At 41.9% G+C, this 20,914-nt stretch overlaps 1 protein-coding gene across 5 annotated transcripts in view; it reads right to left on the bottom strand.

The window, feature by feature from the left end:
• Positions 1-897: 897 nt before the first annotated feature.
• The window catches only part of pde4d (phosphodiesterase 4D, cAMP-specific), a 211,326-nt gene continuing 191,309 nt past the window's right edge, over positions 898-20,914 (bottom strand). For all 5 annotated transcript variants that reach the window (XM_084947255.1, XM_084947254.1, XM_084947257.1 and 2 more), the window contains 10 exons: positions 16,937-17,049; positions 8,516-8,609; positions 8,239-8,414; positions 8,023-8,121; positions 7,745-7,909; positions 7,410-7,509; positions 5,599-5,753; positions 5,350-5,472; positions 5,053-5,235; positions 898-4,963 (listed from right to left, as the gene is read on the bottom strand). In XM_084947255.1, coding sequence (XP_084803381.1) covers positions 4,454-4,963; positions 5,053-5,235; positions 5,350-5,472; positions 5,599-5,753; positions 7,410-7,509; positions 7,745-7,909; positions 8,023-8,121; positions 8,239-8,414; positions 8,516-8,609; positions 16,937-17,049 — 1,718 coding nt within the window. In that variant the 3' untranslated portion in view covers positions 898-4,453. The remainder of the gene's footprint in view (positions 4,964-5,052; positions 5,236-5,349; positions 5,473-5,598; positions 5,754-7,409; positions 7,510-7,744; positions 7,910-8,022; positions 8,122-8,238; positions 8,415-8,515; positions 8,610-16,936; positions 17,050-20,914) is intronic.

Below are 20,914 nucleotides of genomic sequence, written 5' to 3' on the forward strand. Positions count from 1 at the left end.
TTGCCTTCTGATCAGCTTGAAGCAGTCTGGTCATTCTACTCTGACCTCTGGCATCAACGAGGTATTTTCACACTGAGAACTGCTGCTCACTGGATATTTTTTCTTTTTCAGACTGTTCTCTGTAAACCCCAGAGACGGTTGTGAGGAAAAATCATAGTAGATCAGCAGCCTCTGAAATACTGCCATGTTAAAAGTGTCTTAAATCACCATTCCTCCCCACTCTAATGCTCCAATTGAACTTCAGTAGGTCATCTTGACCATGTCTACCTACGTATCTACCCAAATGCACCAAATTGCTGCCACGTGATTGGCTTATTAGATATTTGCATTGATGAGATGCTAATGTTGTTTGTCCTAAATTGCTCACAAAGCCTATCCTTGTTGTCACAGGGCAAACTCTGGTGCGCATCCTGGACAGGCCGCCAGTCTATCGGGGCTAACGCATAGATGCAGGGGATCTTTCACACCTATGGCCAATTAAGAATCACGAATTACCCTAATACCCATGTCTTTGCCTCAAAGACATCATGTCACTCAGATGTACAGCTGCTTTGTCTTGGCTCTTCCTCTTGAGCATTTCAAAGCAATTTGTGCATTCATAATTGCTGAGAGACACGTGCTCTACAGCAGTGGTTTGCCTTAATATTTTGCACACCAAAGGGCAAGCCACAATTTCAAGGCACTGCTTATATTCATATCAGCAGAAAGTTTCTGATATTTTTTCACTGCCAAAGTGTCAAAACTTATGCCTCAATCACCTTATGAGACACCTTCAGAGTTCAACAAGTGGTCTTGCTGAACCCTGATTCTTTTGAAGTAGGTATGAAGAGATTGTTTTATGAGGAAACTGTGACTCAATTCTCCAATACCTTAAAAAACAATCCAAGCAAGAAATGATTAGGCAGAATCAACCCATGCTTTTATTTAATCCATTGCATATAAAAACTTTTTTCATTCTTTTTTATTTGTTTTTTACATAAAGTTGTATGATCTACAGTGCTATCCAATAGACTGCAATTAACAAGGAATCCATTAAAATAAAATTTTAATTGTCCTGTGAAACGTCCAGACAAGTTGGCATTCTAAAGACATAACCCAAAATATAATTGTCCCAAAGACCTTTTTTTTTCTTCTTTTTTTTGTCTTAAAGTTACAGTTTGTATTCTCCTTTCATACTATAAAAAAATAGAACACATAATGAGAAAAGAACCCACTATTTCCATTGGTCCAGGGCTGTTTAGAATCTACAGTATGTGTGTCAAAATAAGAGTCCATGTTTCAGGACAATGATGCAGTCGCCCAAACCCCTTGAATCCCACCCCATACCCCCACCCCCACCTCTCCCTTCACTACACAAATATAATAAACCCTTCTCCTGTGCAGGCAGAGAGATGTCAGTGGTTTTGGATATTGCAAGTAATGTGAGTGGTCGTGCGGGCAGAGCATAGATAAGCAACACACCGCCAGTGTTTCAGCCATAATTAATGCAGCAGTGGCTGAACATGCAGATGTGTCTCGAAGCCTCTGTGCTTTGTAGGGCCGTAGTCAAGCAACAGCTATACACTACTGTTGCGCCCCATTCAGTGTTTCTGTAGCTGCGAGACAGCCACGCAGAAGCAGGTGATGCGGTAGCCAAAAAAGCGACTCCCGCATCACGTCTCCTTCTGACAGGCTGAATCACATCTGTGAGTGTAGAGGCAGAGCGTAAAGGAAGTGTGAGCTGTTCAGACCAGGTCTACAGCAAACTCGACTCTTGGGACATCCGGCTGGCTATAGGCCACACATCACTCATGTGGTAAATCTCAGGCTTGCGGTCGAACCGAGTCTCCGCACACGTCTGCACCGACGGCGTATTTTCAAAGCAGCGCCGTAGCTGCGAGACAGAGCAAACCGTGCTTGGCTGTGATTGTGGAAAAGGCAACTTTTCTCAGCAGGAGATCGGGCCGACCCAAGCCAAAAAGATTCACCACTGCAGCAAAAAGAGAACTAGAGAATTCAAAAAATAAAAAGGCTAAAAGTAAATGACGTGTTGAATTTAAGGCACAGCCCATGGGCCAAGGAACAGTTTCTTTTTTTTTCTTAAAAAAAACAATTTGGCTTTCCCTCTCTCTTCACTGAGCTACTTCTCAGCTAAGCAACATGTCGATGGATCGTTTTTGTTTTGTTTTTTTTCCTTTTTTGTTGTTTTTCTTTTTTTACACCAAAGTTCATGTGTAAATAAACATTCTCTCAACAAGAGGTACATAATACAGCCACGCCATCACCAAAAGGGATGATAAGAATCAACCATTTACAGCAAACTGCATTATGATAGTAATAACATTAATAATTATATATTATGTACAGCACAATAAATATATGTTTGTAAACAGCGATAAAACCAGAAATTTTTTTATTACAGGTAAGGGCTCTGGGTGAGGATGGGGGGAAAAAAGAAAGAAAGAAAAGTATTGGCACAAAATGAAAGATTAAATAAAAAGTTTTAAAATGACACATAATCAAAACGAGCACTCTTTAAAAAGCGGTGTGCAGTACTTCAAGTGGTTTTTTTTCTTTAAAGAGGTGGATTTTCTTTTAAATATTGTATGTACACTGGGGTTAAAAAGTATATTTGGATATTGTAACCTGCAAGCCTGCGATGTGGTCTATGCTACAGTGAAATATTTACTGTACCATCTTCATAATGCAAAAAAACACACACACACACACACACACACACACACACACACACACACACACACACACACACACACACACACAGAGGGAAAAAAAAGAATCAAGCAATAAATAATAAATTGAGGCGTAAAATATGATAGAAAAAAGTGAAGAGTTTTGGCTGTGATGTAGGGCGACAACGTTCAAGCCTATGTGCGCACGCGTTTTGGCGAGTTTAAATAAAACAATAAATGCAATCATAAACGAATATATGTATCTGTGCAAGAGTATCTGGATATCTGTAGAGGATATCTGACGACTGCACGATGGAGCTGATTGTCTTGTCGAAAACAAAGACAGTAACTGGAGTTAACGTCGTGTAGGCAAAAAAACCCCTATAAAAACAAAAACGTGTTCGTGATGAAAAGCACATTTACAACAGGTAAAAGAAACCACAGTGACTGGAAAAAAAGCAGCAGTTCTTGATGTGCGTGTCAAATAAGGGCAAGAAAATGAAAAGAAGGACGATAAAAAGCTTTCGTAGCATTTGTATAAAATCACCCTATAATACCATTTCTATTTCTGTATACTTGGAGCACTAAACAAGCTTCTAAAAAAGGTGCTTTTTGTATCAACTACAAAGCATTGCATTGTCTTAGGATGTGTTCAAAAGAACTGCAGGCAACGACAATTAAATTTAAAGGCTTGTAACAATGTAACTGAAGTGTGAAAACCTCGGCTTTCACGCTTCCTTCTCGGTGAAGACGCTCACCAAAAACAATAGTTATTATGAATGAATTCCAAAATTCAAACTGACAGGACAAACCAAATATGAGTACAGTGGCATGGAAATAGTAGTATAAATGCTATTGGAGCAAGTGCAAACAGCTCAGAACACTCAATGTAACCCAGCTGTAAAGATATCCCCTTCAAGAAAAAAAACAAAACAAAAAAACACTGAATATCTACGACACGTTTCTCCCCCATTAGTTTCCAAAAGTTCCCTCGTTTTCTTTATTTCTAACAAAACAGAGCCTAAGATTGCAAAAGTAAATTCTAGAAAATATCTGAATCTTACATACAGTACGATACAAAAAAATTAAAGAGGTCTAGGACAGCAACACAGCCGTTTCGATTTGAGCTTGGTGTCAGTCAGGTTTTCAAGGAAGACTTCCACAGCAGAAATGTGTCTCAAAAAGTTCCCCGGTGTGCTGCAGCTTTCATCTCTGCGGTGCCCCGTCAGGTTTTCTCGACCGGATGACAGCATAACGTGCCTCCTAATTTGTAGCGGGAGGGGGGGATATGACCTAACCGAGAGGGAGGTTCTCCTTGAACACGCCAACAACTGTCTCTGTAGAGTATGGGCACTTAATAAAACACGGAAACACTGGCAAACCTTCGGGCGAGGCTGAGACGAAGCAGAAAAGGAGGAAAACGTGATGTTACGTACAGTAAGAACAGCATGGAGGAGACTGTGAACTGCTGGTCCACATCCTAAACTTAAGCCTGTAAAAGGGAGGGGGCTGTAAAGGTGAAATAAAGACACACCACTTCAGTACAAATGGGAATGGAAAGGAGTTTTCCTGAGTGCAAAAAAACTTGAAGTAGTACCGGTGGGCGTGTCTGAACAAAGCGGGCAGGGAGGAGTGGCCAAGGTGGGGAGCAGCGCACGCTTTGGAACCAGAAACATGGATGTATAAAAAACACACACAGATTCAACAAAACCCAAAAAATATTCTATAAATAATCATCTGTCATTACTAAGAAGAAGAGTTAATCAGATGCTGTCCATAAACTGCTATGTGTCAGGGGATTTCGCTTTCTCCTCTTCCTCCTCTTCCTCCTCCTCTTCTGCTACCTCTTCCTCGACAACACATGATTGTGAGCAGGGTGTTTCTCCCTCTTCTACTACCTCATCATCATCGTCATCGTCCTCCCCCACCTGTTCGTCCAAAGGTATCTCTGTTGATTCAGAGTCCTGCGTACAGAGTGTTTTAGAATCAGTACAGCTGTTTTCCTCCTCCTCCTCTTCCTCCTCCTCCTCCTCCTCTGGCTGGCTGCCGCTGTCTTTCTCAGTGTCCGACTCCCCGTCCTCCTCCAGGGTGAGCTCGAATTGGAACTTGTCCCCTCCTGGAGGTCGAGTGCTGTCCTCAGGCTCGTCCAACGCAGGGGAGGGACTTTGGGGGATGGTGCTTTGGTACCACTCTCTGTTGTCTTCCAACGTGTCCAGGATGTCCTGGGCATCTGGATGGACCAGGTCAGCCCACGTCTCCCACAAAGGGTGGACGATATAGTCTATGAATCCAACCTACAGAGGACACGCAGGGAAAACAGGACTCTCAGTGTGTGTCTAAACAGTACACAAGTACAGTACACTTATCTGCCTGTGTGTGTTACCTGGCTCTTTTCCACTGAGGCATTGTGTTTGTCACACATGGGGCTGATCTCCATGCCCCTCTCCCGTTCTCGGTCACCTTGGCTGAAAAACTCTTCCATGATGCGATCCGTCCACTGCCGGTACAGCTGCAGAGGCTTGGTGGGGTTGCTCAAATCTGCACAGTGCACCATGTTCTGGAGAACCTGAATGTGACCGGTAACACAGTCTAAAACACAGCGCCAATGTCCCAAAAGACAATATAGACAGCAGCAGGAAATACTACAACAGAGACGTGGATATTAGACAGCCAGTTTTACCTGTATCCTGTCAGAATAGTTATCCAGCAGTAAGACACCAGAGCTGGTCACTTTCTTAGTTTCCACCATTGTTTTCAGATCAGCCAGCAGATTCATGTGCTTGGACATGTCTGTAGCTAGCACCTTATAAAGACAACAAACTGTTACTAGTACTCAGCAAAGAACACTGTCGCTTAATTTGTACGTAATATACTACACAAGGCTTTCTACTCAGACTGTGTGGCAAAAGATGAAACTCTTTTCACTTACGATGTCAATGACCATCTTTCGCAGTGATTGTCTTTGTTTTTTGGTCAAGTTCTGGAAGATGTCACAGTTCTCCTCTTGCAGGAGCTTGAAACCGACTGCTAGATGATGGTTCTCTAAGACGGACGAGTCATTGTACATCAGTGCCAACTCTGAATCTGCAGGGGGGAAACGGTTGGTTAGTTTAGTTTGCAGAAACTTAGCAGGAAGCTGATACGTCCGCTGGTACACTTCTGTACATCCAACTGGAAATTCTTTTCAAGTTGCTTTTAGGCTAAGCTGCACACCACTTTGTAACCCACCCCATCTCTTCCTTTTCATGCTTTGTCCTGTTAAATCAGTGTCTGCAGTCATGCATGCCTGCTCTTGTTCTGTTCTGGAGGTGTTGCTGCTGCTCTCAGTGCCTTGTGCTTTCCACACATGTGCATGTGCCAAAACCATACCGCCAAATACAAATTACCATAGATGGGAACAGCAATTCTAAACTGTGCATTTCAGTTTAATTAGATCCATAAGACAATAAATGTGCAACAATCGCCCATTAGTGCAACAAATTTCTCTAATGGTGTCTTGCTGAATTTTATGTGTGCTGCTATGGATTCCTTGGTGAATGAGCAGCAGAAGAAAGCCCCATCATGTTTACCGCTGAGAGATTTCCCACTCGCGGTCATTTGAAGGACCTCTAGCTGTATTTAGATTTTCCATTAAGATGCATTAGTCTTGGCCACAGTGAAACCGAGCAACAGAACAGAGAAAGGGGATCCTGCTCCGTTGCTCTCTGGCTGACAGCAGATCATTCTGGTGGCACTTAACAAGGATGACTCACACTGCCTTTACTGCAGGGATTCCCCATTTGGGGCTTATGGTAAGCACTACACATTTTATGTGTGTGTTACGTGTATGCGACTGCATAGTGTGGCTTCTGTTCTGAGGCTGGTGTTAGTAATACTCTTATGCATTTGTGCCCAGTGGATATAAACTGCTTTTGTTTGAGTTTTCCTCTAAACCGCCAAATTAAGGTGATATTTGTGATACCGCTAACCATAAGCAAGTGAGTCAGTTAAAATGAGATAGCAGGGGTTTAGTGTCTAGCTCAGGGATACATTAACAAACACAACAGCATGAAGCAGGCATGCAAGTCTGGCCTGGTTATAAGCTCAGTTTAGATGCTTCTATCACTACTCTTGGTGTTAGTGAGTCACGCAGATTATCTGGCTTTTATTTCTTCAGGTTTTGATAAATCTGTCTTTGTGATGTCTACCCTTCACTCAACAATGGAGATTACTGGAATTTAGCAACCAAAATGCAATGGCCTATAAAAAGAAATAAGACTCTCAGCGTTGATTAGCTATCACTTGATGTAAACAAGAAAATATTGAGGTCAGCACATATAGTGTGGCTACATTTGTCCTCAGAAGGACGTTTTCCTAAGAATCCTGAATGATGTTGAGTACAGGGATTAGGGCAATTATTGATCGTCTCTTTGAACTCCTCTGCTTTGGAATCACATGTCAAAGCCATCACACGTGCCTGCAAAAAACATGCTGGTAAACACGTGCATGTGTGCAGGCACTAAGTGTTTAAGCCCAACCTGCACATTTGGAGTTGATGCAAGAATCAATTCAGAGTTTGGATTAATTATGAAACGTGATTTATGAGAGAAATTATATTTATAATGCAGAGTGTGTGCATATGTATGTTTGCTAACGAAGCAGAGGCATCAATGTTCATGTTCTCACCTTTGTGCCAGAGTGTGTGCGAATTTGTGAATACTTGGTAATGACACAGTTGCTAACACTCATATTCAGGCTTACTGGTGTTAATGAGGAACTGGTTCGAGACTCCGGGATGGTCCACGTCATGAATTGCACTGGCAAAGATGGCAGCGAGGATCTCAAGGTCTGTGAACACAGCCTGGAAAGAAGAAGAAGCAAGTGTTGAAGGGAGAGCGGAGGGCACTGATGCGAGAGTCAGCTCGCTGGATAAAAATACCCTTTCAAGTTTAGAGCCATTGATTGGACGTGGAGAAGGAGTTTGATTGAAGCTGATTGTGGAAGCATGGCCTACGTGTTTGTGAGTATATGCATGTCAATGCATGTGTACAAGAGTGCTCCATGTCTTTGTGTGTGTGCGTGCACTTGCACCTCACCTCAAGGGCAGGGGTGGATAGCAGCACGTGAGTTGACTGGGTGACGTCAGCAGCATGGATGTTGTTATGATAGGCCACATCGGCATGGTAATGGTCTTCTAAGGTCATCAGGTAGGTTATAAAGGTGTCAAGTGGAATTTTAAAAGTTTTTAACAAGTCTCTCTCCTGCAAATAAGAAATAACAAAGGGGGGGGGTATTACAAGTGAGACGATTTGGACAATTTGGGGATTCATCAAGCAGCAAAAGAGCCAGAAAAACAGAAGAAGGAAGTCTTTACCTGGAATATTGTGTACATCATGACTGTCAGTGGTCGATTCCCAGAAAATTCGGAGATTTTAAAAACATTAAGGCCCCATTTATTCACATGCTCCAACTCCTGAAAAAATCAAAACCCCAAAAAACAATGAGATAAGATCAGAAATAAATTCCCTCAACTATATACATCAAATTGCACACACTATTATATTTATGTAAACTATGCACACAAACACACCTTAGCAAGTTCATCTTCGGTCTCGGTCTTGACCCCAAATCGAGGGATGTTAGAGTTTGTGAGGCTGGATGAGTGCTGCAGCTTTTTCACCCCACTGATCTGAGACATGGGCTTGTTCTTCTTCTCCTTCTCCTTTTGCGTTTGAGGGGATGGCATCTCGACTTCATGCTGCTTGTCTGGAGAGACACAGTGCAGAAAAAAAAAAAAGAAAAGTGAATACAAAGATTGTCACGATGCAGGAAGGAGGGCGAGTCTATCTACCCGTGTCATCACTCACCCAGGAAGGTGTTGGAGATGAACTCAGAGACTTGGTTCCCAGAGCGGCTCATCTCCGAGAGGTGCGTGAGCTCTCTATTCAACATCCTCTTGAACTGAAAGCGGAGCACACACGTATATGAATAATGGGTTCAGTGTCTCGGAAAAAGGCATAATCACAATTACTTGGTTTTTCAGGTCAGAGGTGTTCAGAGGCACTTAATAATGTCATTTTCAAGTAAAGAACAGAAACTGAAAACATAGTTCAAGTTCCAGAACGTGAAAAAAAATAAAATCTATGCATGTAAAGAAAACAGATGATTTGATGGCATACACATTCCTAATAGCAACAGTCTTTTGCAGACAGATTTTTAAAATTTCAAGGAACAATACAGTAGTTATTCCCAGAAATGTCACCTTCTCTCACTTTAACACACACACACAGATTTAGAGGGCTGCTGCCCTGGAAAAACTGACAGCATTTATTTATTCCTCATTTGCTCTTAGCTCTCCGGTGCCTAATTGAAGTGGCAGGCCCAAATTTAGCTGCAGCTTTGGGTTTGAAGACCAAATTGATTGATGTGGAGGCAAACGCTTTAAATCACTGATGTTCCAAACCACAAAGTTACAAAACAGATATTTAAAAATTATTTAATTATGAATGAATTTAATTATGAAATTGTAAAATGCACAGTGTATATCAATGATTTATGTAAAGCCATACTGATCACTTTAAGCAAGCCATAACACCACAGCAGTCTCTTTAGAGCTCAGTCCGATTTAAGAACACCCACAGGCTTTTTTTATAATGATGACACCAGAGGCTGCGAGCCACTTGCAGCCATTGTTGCAGAAAAGCGACAAATACAATAATTACAAACATATAAAAATAGCAACATATAAATAAAAATGCAACCTACAAGATTTCCAGATATCTGTATAACCTAAAATTAAAAGATTATGGACCTAAAAAGGAGAGACCTAAGAGTTGCTGTTTTCTTTGACCTAAGAGGCCACTCGTGCCGTTTAACCTTTGAAACAACCAGAATGGAAATAACGATCCAGAGATTTTGTGAAAACATCTTTGCTCTTGAATCCAAAGTCACCTAAATTATTATTTTTTCTGTGAATTACACCCAGGCAGCACCAAGCGAGCACAACATCGGCTCTTCACATCACAAATGCATCAAAATGGAAAACGGACCCAGAAATCTCACACCAATGCAGCAACAGTTTGAGGAGATATATGACGTGCTTCGTATATCTTAACTGGTCTGACGGATGAAAGTTACAAAAAAACCACGTCCTCTCGATGAAAATTAATTTAAGCAATCACATCAAACTAGGTGTGAAGCAAATGAATATATAAAAAAACTACACTAATATAAGAAGGGATCTTACCTTTATGTATCCCCAGGACACAGAGAGCAAATAATTTGCTTCAGGCATTTTGACAAATCAAGCAAACAGATCCAGAACCAGAAAAGGTGCAGGTGTATAGCCCGGTATACTGCTCAGTCAATGAAAACACTAGACAGCTAGTAAAACAAAGGCAGTTCCCGCCAGTTAAAAGACCTCAACCTGAGGAGCCCGCAGAGCTCGATTCCAAGTAAATCAGCTGTGCAGAGTCCGTAAGTGAAGCATCGCGTTCTTGCCCTGCAAATAACCAAAGAACCGAGCCGAAGAAAAACAGATTCTGACAGAGAAGCGGAAGAAACGTGTCTCCCCAAAGATCCGATGCGAGCATATTGTGACCACACACGGTGACACAGATTGGCATGTGAACACACACACACACAGAGTCAGGCACAGGGATGCACTGCTGAGTCTGTGAATAATTGATGATGGTGCGGATGCTTAGTAGATGCCAAAGCACCAGGACAGCAAAATTTTTCTCTCAGCAGCTCCCAAACAGGACTGCCTGGCTGCTTCTGTATGTGTGACACAAGCTCCCATGTGAAGCACACAGGCTGCCTCCCTCACACGGTCGTACGACGGCAGCGAATCAGGGCCCGGATATGAAAGAAGCGTGAGCTCATCATCATCTCTGATTGGTTTGGATTGGAACAGACCTGAGACTGCCTGCTGTTTGATTGGCTGGGACTGAGGTCAGTGGAAAAATCTACCCCTTCCCTTTCCTTTAATTCCTGCGGTGCAAGGGGGATGTTAGTTTGTGTATGCATGTGTGTGTGTACAGTACACACCTACATTTGTGTGTATGCAAAACATGTTCATATAAGATGCATGGCCGACTGTTCTAACCTTCTGCACAGCTTGATATACAAGTGCAGGTTACCTCATCCAACATGATATAATATTTAAAAAACTGAGGTCACCTTCCACCCCGGTATTCAAGCGAGGTGAGTCACAGCAGCATCACGGATGAGATGATGTAAACACACACACAAAAAAAACCCATCATTAGACTTACAAAAAGAATGAGCGTCACAGTTATCTGAAGTGGGCTCAATAGGACAGAAACTGAAAGTGCTGCAGCCACACAGGCTGCTCCGTGTGCGTGTCAGCAAGCTCGGGAGGTCGTCGCTTTAATCAAAAGCAAAAGATGAAACCTTATTCAAGCAGGAGTTTTTTGTTTTTCTTTCTGAAGCAGTGCCAAGCGACAAACACCTCCAAAGTGAGTATATCCACCTAATGCTTTATGAGTGCATTTCATGTCTCCAGCAGTCATTTTTTAATGTTGACATCCAGCATCATTGAATTATCCGCCGATAATCTCAAGTCTTAAATTTGAAATTTTACAGGAAAACCCACGTTGAGTCAGCTCACCAACGACGTCCCAGTGGAAAAAAAAAAAAAATAAATCATTACAAAGCTCTGAAGACATTCCTCATAATTAGGCTTAAAATTCTCAGAGGGCATTGACAGAGAGCTGTTTGCAGTTTGCTGCAATTCAAATGTACAGGGCATCTGAATCTTGTCCTACCAAAATGAGTGATATTAGATGTGTAAGCTCAAATAATTACTGGACTGCTTCTTGTAATTGCAGGTGTGGAAAATTCTGAACTGTGATACTATTCTTAGGATCTGGACAAACTTTGGTGAAAACATGTTTACTTTGGACTTTGGTTTATTTAAAGAAATGTCTTAGTAGAAACACTTGTTTATGCTCTTCAAATTACCTGTTGAGGTACTGGTCCAAAAACATTTCCAATCAATGTTCAGAGTTCAGACAGCGTGCAAGTTTTGATATTACAGCTTTACTGATAAATATTGCAGTGATGATGATGATGATGGATCATTTTTCTAATCATCACCACCATCTAACTTACCCTACCCCATAAACCAGGGGTGTCTGACACATGGTCCTATCCTTATTAGGGTTGTGGGGGTGGTTGGAGCCTATCCCGGCTACCATAGGGCGAGAGGCAGGGTACACCCTGGACAGATGGCCAGTCTGTTGCAGGGCAGGGAATGTACAATGAAGAGATAAAACTTGAGAGAAGAGCATGTTTGCCCCTAAAAAAAGGGCCACATCAAACATCTGGGAGATGAGGGGAAAAAAGGCCCAGCATTTTATTTATTTCTATCGGCTGGCACCACATGTAAAACAGTGGAACACAACCGCACGGTAATTAACACGTAATCCATGACACACAAGCATAAATGTCAGGGATGATGTCGGCCGCTAACATAGCTAACGTCGAAAGCACTGCTAAGGCTGCCTGCAAAAGGCCTTAGTAATGCTGATGAGCATTAATAAACAGAATATAAAATTACAATTGTCAAAGTTAAAAAGATTATTCCAGATCTTTATATGGTTCATATAAACTTCTTTTTAAAAATTTAAATCTTTAAAAAACAGTGAAAATTTGAAGAATAATCAGGAATATTGAAACTTGAGCACACCCACACAAAACATCCACAGCCCCTGTGTTTCTTTAGATTTAGAGTCTGTTCTTTCTTTTTCATGTTGTGTGTGTAAACGCACATGTGTGCATGCATGTGTCGAGTGTTTACATTGATTGAAAAGGGACCAAATCTGTCTCTGATTACTTTACACCCCACTTCCACAGCCTGTTTGGCACTGTGAGTAATTTACAGCTACACTGGAGCAGATGAGCCCACCGGCTAGCTGAGATCCAGTCGCTTTGATTGACTCACAGCCAAGCAGGCCAGCACAGGCCCAACACACACGCACATGTGTGCACGCACAACACATGGTCTCCTCTCAGGTGGACAGTTTAAACAACGCCCGCTTACACCTCACTAATCCACACAAACTCCCACTCGCTGTCACGCAAACACACACAAAGCAATAGCTTAGCCAAGAGGTGTGAACTCAAACTATTGGGTAAAAATTGGAAAGTGTCACACCGAGCATAGATGTGTGTTGTGACCAAAAATATCTGTTCCTGCTGTGTATATATAGCTCGCAACACCTCCAGATCAATGTATTTTTTTCGTTTCTCACATTCTGCATTTATTCGGGCAGCAGACGCCTCCTCTCCGCAGAGGGAGCAGGAACACTTTAATTGTTGTCAGTGTTATAGATGAAATGGGTCTGTCACCCATTCATGACATACAGAAGACACCAAGGAGGAAATCCATATGTAGGAAGGCTACAAACAGGTAATGGTAAGACTGGTTGGTGGTTCGATCCCCCGGCTCCTCCAATCCACACGTAAAAATGTGTCACAGGGCCAATACATAGTGCATGACTGTTAGGAAAAGGGCTGTACCACACAAATACTAGTCCATGTACCATTTATAGCACAAAGTATACCTATGAAAACTAAGATCAGCAGCAAGATGCAAAAGCAAAGAGAACTAGCCACTAATTCAGCCACTGAAGAATGAGTCTGAACCGCATGTGTAAGCCCTCCTCGCTGAACTAGATCCAACTTTTAGGGACAAGACAGTTTGTTGGAAAACATTAACAACACTTGAGCACAGAAAAGGTTCAAAATGTGAATGTAACTTCTTTTTTTGAATTTGATACTGATACTAAAGGAATTCTAAAGGGAAGCTGCATCTTATTAAGAAAAAGCAGAAACCTCTCCTTGCACAGATCTGAGACCAGTGATGTGAGGCTGCTAAACTAGGTGTTTCCTAAGGAACCTCTTGCTCTTTCTTGAAATGAGCTGCTAAGAAACACTAATTTGAAAATAGTGAAATATCAAAAGAATAATACTTTTAATCATTTAAAAGTATCACTGCAACAAGTGGAGGAGATATAATCAGTTGTTACTGGTTATACTTGCACATATTGTCTGTTGGCCTCATTATTTGAAACTTTGGCCACATTCAATAACAGCACCTGCCATTATAGCAGTGTACATATATAACAGGAAAAGCATCATTTAGCACAGGTCCATATTATAGACTTTGGTATTTACTTTACCTGCTGCAACAATTAGAGAGTCATTATGAAAACAGAAGATATCCACCAACACCCACTGGCTGCTGCTGATTTGCAAAAGACAGGGAAGCTCAACCTTACAGGTTTAGGTTAAAAAGAGAAGTGACACGATCCCGATTCTTGTTCAGGTGTCGCTCCAGTCGCACTGCAAGTGAATCAGACTTACTAAAACAGTGATGCCAGAAAAACAGAAAGAAAGTTTTAATGAGTCACTTGCCATATGCCAGGAGAGCCGCAGATGAGATCATGACACAACCAAAATACACAAGTCTTAACTCCTTCCCACATAAAAAGACATTTGATCACCTCCCCAGTACCCTTAATGACGAGTTTTGAGACCTCAATAAACATCAACAAAGACGTTGTTTGACGACCATCAGAATAGGTTCTAGGTTTTTCCAAGGGACGCCCTAGTAAGCTGTATACAAAAAGATCACCCTCACTAACTTCTGATTCACACCTTGTCATTTTGTTCTGGAAGAAACCACTCAGTTCAGAAAAGAGTAACAAGAGTTGCCCATAGTAGGAGTCCAAAAGGGGGAAAGAGTTCTTGCCTTTAGTAAAAAGGACACCTTCGAACCTGAACATCCAAGCATGACACCCTGATATTTCAAATGAGAAAACAGCCAACGCTAATCAGACTTGACTAGTGCACATCAATCTTACAGAAGAGCAAAAGAATCCCAGAAATACTTAATCACACACAAAGGAAAAACATCTAACCACGGGAGTATCCTGAACTTGAACCCACAGAGAACCAACAAGTGTCACCTCAGAGACCTATACGACATCACGGCAAAGCGTCTAATAGACACGCTGTCTGTTAGACGTGTGTCAATTTCACACTTTGCCTCTGCAAAAGGGTGAAATAGACACACATGCAGAAGTTGAATTACCAGCAGGGGGAGATAATAGATAATAATAATAATAATAATAATAATAATAATAATAATAAAAGAAGAAGAAGAATTTTAAAAAAGCCAAGAAGTCAGTAGTGAGTAAAAAAACATGTGAAGTACATTTTAGGGTCCTTAATCAGTAGAATCGATTAAGCTAGGTGGCTAATATGTACAGACTGTCCGTGTAACTGTGTTAATAATGTCTAAGAGTCAAAGCTTGAAATGGACAAGCTATGCCAGTGGCTCAGCGATTCTATTACAAGTTTTGCCGTGATACTGGGTTGCAGAGACATGTGCACTTTTAATGTCAAAGAAGGTGTTACAACTGCAAACAACTTGTTTCATTTGGTGTACAATGGGTGTGTGTGCTGTGTGTGTTTTTAGCTACTATGTGAAAGTGCATTAAGTAGAATGGCAGTACGAATATCCTGGAGGGCAAACTGACCTTGCCTAACCTACTGTTACAGCAGCCTCTAAGCCTAACAGAGTAACCTTGGGAATAGTGATATTCCGAGGTGACGTGCATTATTTTACCAGAATATATTGTGACCTGATTTGAGGGCAGAGATGATGAATGGGAACCCACTAGGAACTGTTCTTTATGGGCGGTGAGTTTTAACAATGGTCCCAAACATTGAGAGGAGAAGTGATTTTTCTGTAATTTTATTCCATTTTCCTCAAATCAATTCAATCTTTTTTTTGGTTTATTTTATTTATCTCGATGATGAGCTGAGGATGCCTTTAAACACCGATGTTAAAGTCTGCGGGCTCCACACATAAAGTAATGGCCATGTGTGGGAGATGTAGCGACTGTATTACATGTGATGTCTTTGTCTGTACGTGTGTGAGTGTGTATGTGTGCATCGCTGGAGTGAGATAGCAGGGCGGCTGAGCCTGTGGCTGTTGCCATGACGACCGAAGATAGCTGTGCTGATAAAAGAGAGCATGTTACAGTTTTTCTTTTACCTCTCTCTCTCTGTCTCTCTCTCTCTCTCTCTCTTTTTAAAGAAGTGATTTTTTAAAATTTAAATGAGGTAGCTGTGCAGCGTGATGTGTGTGATCGCACTAACATCAGAGGTGAACCTGTGCTTTTTGTTTGATTCCTTTGTCTGTCTCTCCTCTTGGTTCGTCCCACCTCGTGTGACATCACAGTGTGTGACATCACCACAGCCCAGAGCTGATCAGCATTCAGAGCAGCACACACACACTCTCACACACACGGACACACACACGCAGTGGAAGCGACTGAGCATGCTCATACCAAAACTCCTCGCTTGCATGACGATGCTATCGCTAACATATATAGACCATACAACATAAACAGACCAATGTGCGGTGTAATGACTGACGAGTATTATGAAAGACATTAAACCACATAATCAAGCAGCACATAGATCAACCACACACACACAAACAAACAAAATGTAGAAGAATCAAGTTTCTACAGTGCTGCTTTTACAGCGGGTTCATAACGAGTCATTATTAGGGATGAGGAGGTCTAAAGACAATGGAATTATGTTTAAAATCAACTACATCGACAGCCTGTGATACAATGGATCTCACTATTGTTTGTTAGTTTGCTAATGCAGTGCTAAAAGTGACATAAGCTTTGTCCAAGAAAAAACCAAGCCATTACGGCATTTAAATTTATACAAGAGTTTTGTATAAGATGAGTAAAATGACTGTATTTTTACATTTCATTTTCTTTTAGATGGACGTGTAAAAACACAGGCGTGGGTTAGCAACATGACAACTCCCATGAAAGTGTGCTGCACAATTTCTTTGTAAAAGATATATAAAGTTAATCATTGAACACAGTTCTGTTAAGCAGTCAAGCTTCGTTTAGTAGTTTAGCTTCTTAGCACTTTCAATCTGCAGGAAACTCTGTATATACTGTAAATATTTGTAAAAGTGCAACTTCAAGTAGAGTTTAGCACATACAGTGTACTGCATGTCCCACACAGCATCAGCACTACACTATATTTTGCTCAAACGCCACAAAATTAAAACAAAGCAGACAAACACTAAAGTGAAACCCAGGAAGCAACTTCCACATTACAGAGACAGAGCATTACAGCAACTATGAATCTGAAATCATCAATACTTATAACACATATTGCCATGAATAAAAAAGAAAACACAACAACTTTTTAGCTATTCTTACCTTGTTTGAAGCCATCTCACTGACTGAGTGTCTCGTCTGCAGCGTCTCCAGCTGGTCCAGGCACCAGTCCAGCTCCTCCAGGGTCTCAGTGGCCAGTTTCTGGTAGGCCTCCTCTGCAGGGGCAAGACAGGAGGGCAGGGGATCAGTAAGGGCCCGCTTCAGAGGGCTAGTGGACGGTCCAGGCCCGGGGTCTCCCACCCCACAAACAGCTAAGCTGGGATACCCCGAGTAGACACATGGGTGACTCTTCATACTGGACAGGTGAGCCAGCTGAGGGGGGTAGGGGTGGGGGGCGTGGGAGCAGGGCCTTTATGTCCCGTATCCTAACCCGCAGATGAGCAGAGGTCAGCTGTAGCCAAGCTCATTGATTCCCCATGGAGAAAAGAAACCTTCACCGCAGTCCCACAGTTTCCAGCTTCTTCCTTATAAGTCAGATACAATCCCTGGGAGTATGGCTGTGAGAGATGGTTGGCAAACAGCCACCCCGAGTCAATTCAGTGTGTCCAGATGCTCGTTAACAGTAAGGAAACATCGGCAGAGAATAGAGACGTAAACCACAGAGCAAAGAGAGCAACAGCAGAAAAACAGACTTCCTCACTATCACCCATGCACAGCACACATATTCTACTCAGTGATCTGGGTGTATAGGGTTTACTGTATGATTCATAAGAGAAGTATAATTCCAGTCATGTAGCAAGATGAACAACAGTCTGCTTAGCAGGCCCATGTCTGCCATAGGAGGGATGGAGCGAAGACGGGGATCAGGGAAAAGAGGATCCAGTGAGAGGCTCAGAACCAGGAAAGATCCATGTCACTATTGTCCAGGGTGGAACAAACACAAGATCGTTCACAGCATCTTGACATGGTTAAGAAATACATCTCACATTCACACACATATACAAATACACGGACACCAACAGACGCACACATGCATACACATGCACACTCACACCAAACAAAATGCTAACCATAACACATCATGATTTTGTCTCCATAGCCTCTCTGCCAATGAAAACATCCATGGTATCCGGGAAGCAAAGGGTATAATCCAGTGCTGTGTGTGTACGCTGGACAGTGTTTCCTATGGATGCTGTGTGTGTGTGTGTGTGTGTGTATAGGGGGTGGGCTGCTGTTGCTTCAGCGTCCCTGGTAGCCAAACGTGCTGCTCTCCCCAAGCTGTACCTAAAGCCTGAGAGGACCGCACTGTGGATGGGGAAGGGAGATCATCAAAACATGGACTGGACTACTGGAGGTGAGAAGCCAGAGCTGGGAGCTCCCTATACTGAGTGTGCATGCATGCCAATATGTGCTCAGCATACAAATACACCAAAAGAGAGAGGTAAACAAATAGATGGCAGACCATATGGTGAAGATGGCAGCGGTTTAGCGTGATGAGCCCGACATCGCAGTGCCACGGTATCCTTTTCTTTTCGTTTGAGATCAAAGACATGACCCTCTCAAAGTCAGTCTATGTTAGCAGAAAATGTCACCTTATCAGAAGCCAATTAATATTGATGCCTTAACTAATTTCGGAAAGCACACAGGGGTTTAATGCAATGTGATCTGTAATGCGTGGTCACTAAAGCCATAATTCAGTTACACAGACAAGGCAGCGGCAGATTAAAACACACGAGGACTACATTTAGTTTCGTGATGACATATCAACTTAGCATTTGTAGGAAGTGTTTAATGTGCTTTGGGAAACACTGTTCTGTCTTCATATTGGCTTTACTGATGTAAATGTGCACAATTAAGTTTTCAAGTTCATAGCTCTCCATTGCACAAGTAGGACAAGATCAGTAAATTTTATTAATATCTCATGCTTTATATTTGGAAGAGATGCACACTAATTTTGTTACCATATGGGTCTGTTTTGTGCACAACAATGCCTTTCTATGACCTCATACTCTGAACCCCTATCCCGCTTCATTGTCTTTGACAAATCTTTCCCATCCTGCTTCCATTAGTCCCCTTCCTCTCCCACACTTCTCCACTGATCATCCTTCCCCTCTTTGTCTCTCACTCTCTCTCTCTCTTGCTCCTTTTTTTTGTCTCTCGCTTCGCTTCCCCTCAGTCTCCTTTTCTCTCTCGGTGTCTCTCTCCCTGGTGTGGTGTCAGTGGCTGGGGTGCTACTCTTTCTGACAGCAACTGCACTGACGTCAATGACATTCTTCTCATGCTTAGTGCGACATCAGACACCGGCGCTCAGAGAGGCCACTCTGCTGCACAGACACAGGGCTGCAGCCAAACTATGTACCGGAACAGCTTGACAGTGAAGTTGGAGTGGGAGACGATGAGAAGAGGAGAGAGGAAGGGGAGCAGCAAGGAGGAAAAGGAAGGAGAACGCAGAGCTCGGGAGGAAGGACAGCTCTTGTAACACTGAGTTTAGCATCAGCTTTGAAAATAGCTTCTGGCCGCATCGTGTGCAATAAAAAAAAAAAAGAATTAATGTAACCAAAAACACAATTCTAACATAAGTCTACTGTGTTGAATACTGAATGCGAATGACACGTGCATCTCTTTAAACTCACCTCAGTGCCTAAATGTTTAAAAAGCTGCCATAACCGTTTGAATCAATTATGCAAATTACTGCCTGCCTGCATTGCTTGAAACTTTGATTTTTAGCCTTGTTACTTTGCCAGTTCTAGATTATTGAAATCGTTGTCTGTCTCTCCCTTTTTACTTTAACCAGCAACTATTCTCATCCACAACAGGTAAAAGGTCAAAGAACTATTAGTGCATCTTTCCGATAACAGAAGAAAAAAAAAAACTGCTCTTGCAAGCAGGGGCAGGAAGCTAAAGATGGAAAGACAAGCAGAGGAAGGGGCAAAGAGCCCTACATGCAATCTCACTTTTATTGACCAGCATCTTCTCCTTGACTGATTTACCGACTTAATTTTAATTATACTCCCTTTATTGTCTTTCTCTGCAACGCGACTTGTTGCAGGCTCAATAAGCCTTTGCGTTACAAGTATCAGTCAATAGTCTCAAATAATTATGCTCATGACTCACAGCTGTCACCAGTTTATGGCAGGGCTGTGCACCAGATTATTTTCTAAATATAGCACGATGTCAGCGGTTCTTAATATATAAGCAGGTTGGTAAGTCTCGAGATTTCGATTTTAACATCTGTAAGGATTGCCCACAAATACAAGAGTAAGCAAAAATTTGGCTCCCTTAATAAATGACTATTATAAATATATAGAATAATATATAGTTTTGTCCTTTTATTATGAATGACTATGTCCGTGTGTTTGTGTGCGCGCGCTCATGATCATTTTACCGAGCAATGCACAGTGAAATTATTTATTAATGGTGAAGGTTATTTGGTCTTTCCTGCAAACACAAGCTAGGTCGCAGCCATTGACACTGCTAAAAAGCAAAGTGCCATGTCTTCCTCACACCAAAAACACTTAAAGCAGACCAGACAATCTGTGCAGTACAGGGTATCTGCCCAATGTGTTCAACACATTAGATTATCCAAGACAAGTATTACTATATATATACACACACACACAACCTATTAATCTGTTATGGGAACAGTGATCCGTCTGTTGCTACAGACTCATGAGTGCTTCTTAGAATAGACGTGTTACCAAATAAAAACAAACACTTCACCATACTATCGGACAGTCTAATTATTGTTGCTGTGAACCACTTCTCTGCAAAATATACAGTTCATATTTATATTGTGGCTCATGGGTTTGTTTGTTTGTTTGTTTGGGCTTATTGCACAACTTTTTGTGTGCTTGACAGCCCTTCATTGTTATCATATTTATCATCTTAAAACTGATAAAAGACATCATGATAATGATAGCGCTTCCGTTTTGTTACTATAAACTATTTAATCCCAGTTTCAGTTATGGATGAGACTACTCTGGTAAGGCTCTCCTTTTAGTTCTACTCAGAATTGATCACCAGCTTTTAGACAATGAATGAGCCATTTATTACATATTTTAAGTTATTATCTGTATTTCA

This window comes from Perissodus microlepis, chromosome 12, assembly GCF_051167445.1.
Source record: "Perissodus microlepis isolate ML-2025 ecotype Zambia chromosome 12, ASM5116744v1, whole genome shotgun sequence".
NCBI lineage: Eukaryota > Metazoa > Chordata > Actinopteri > Cichliformes > Cichlidae > Perissodus > Perissodus microlepis.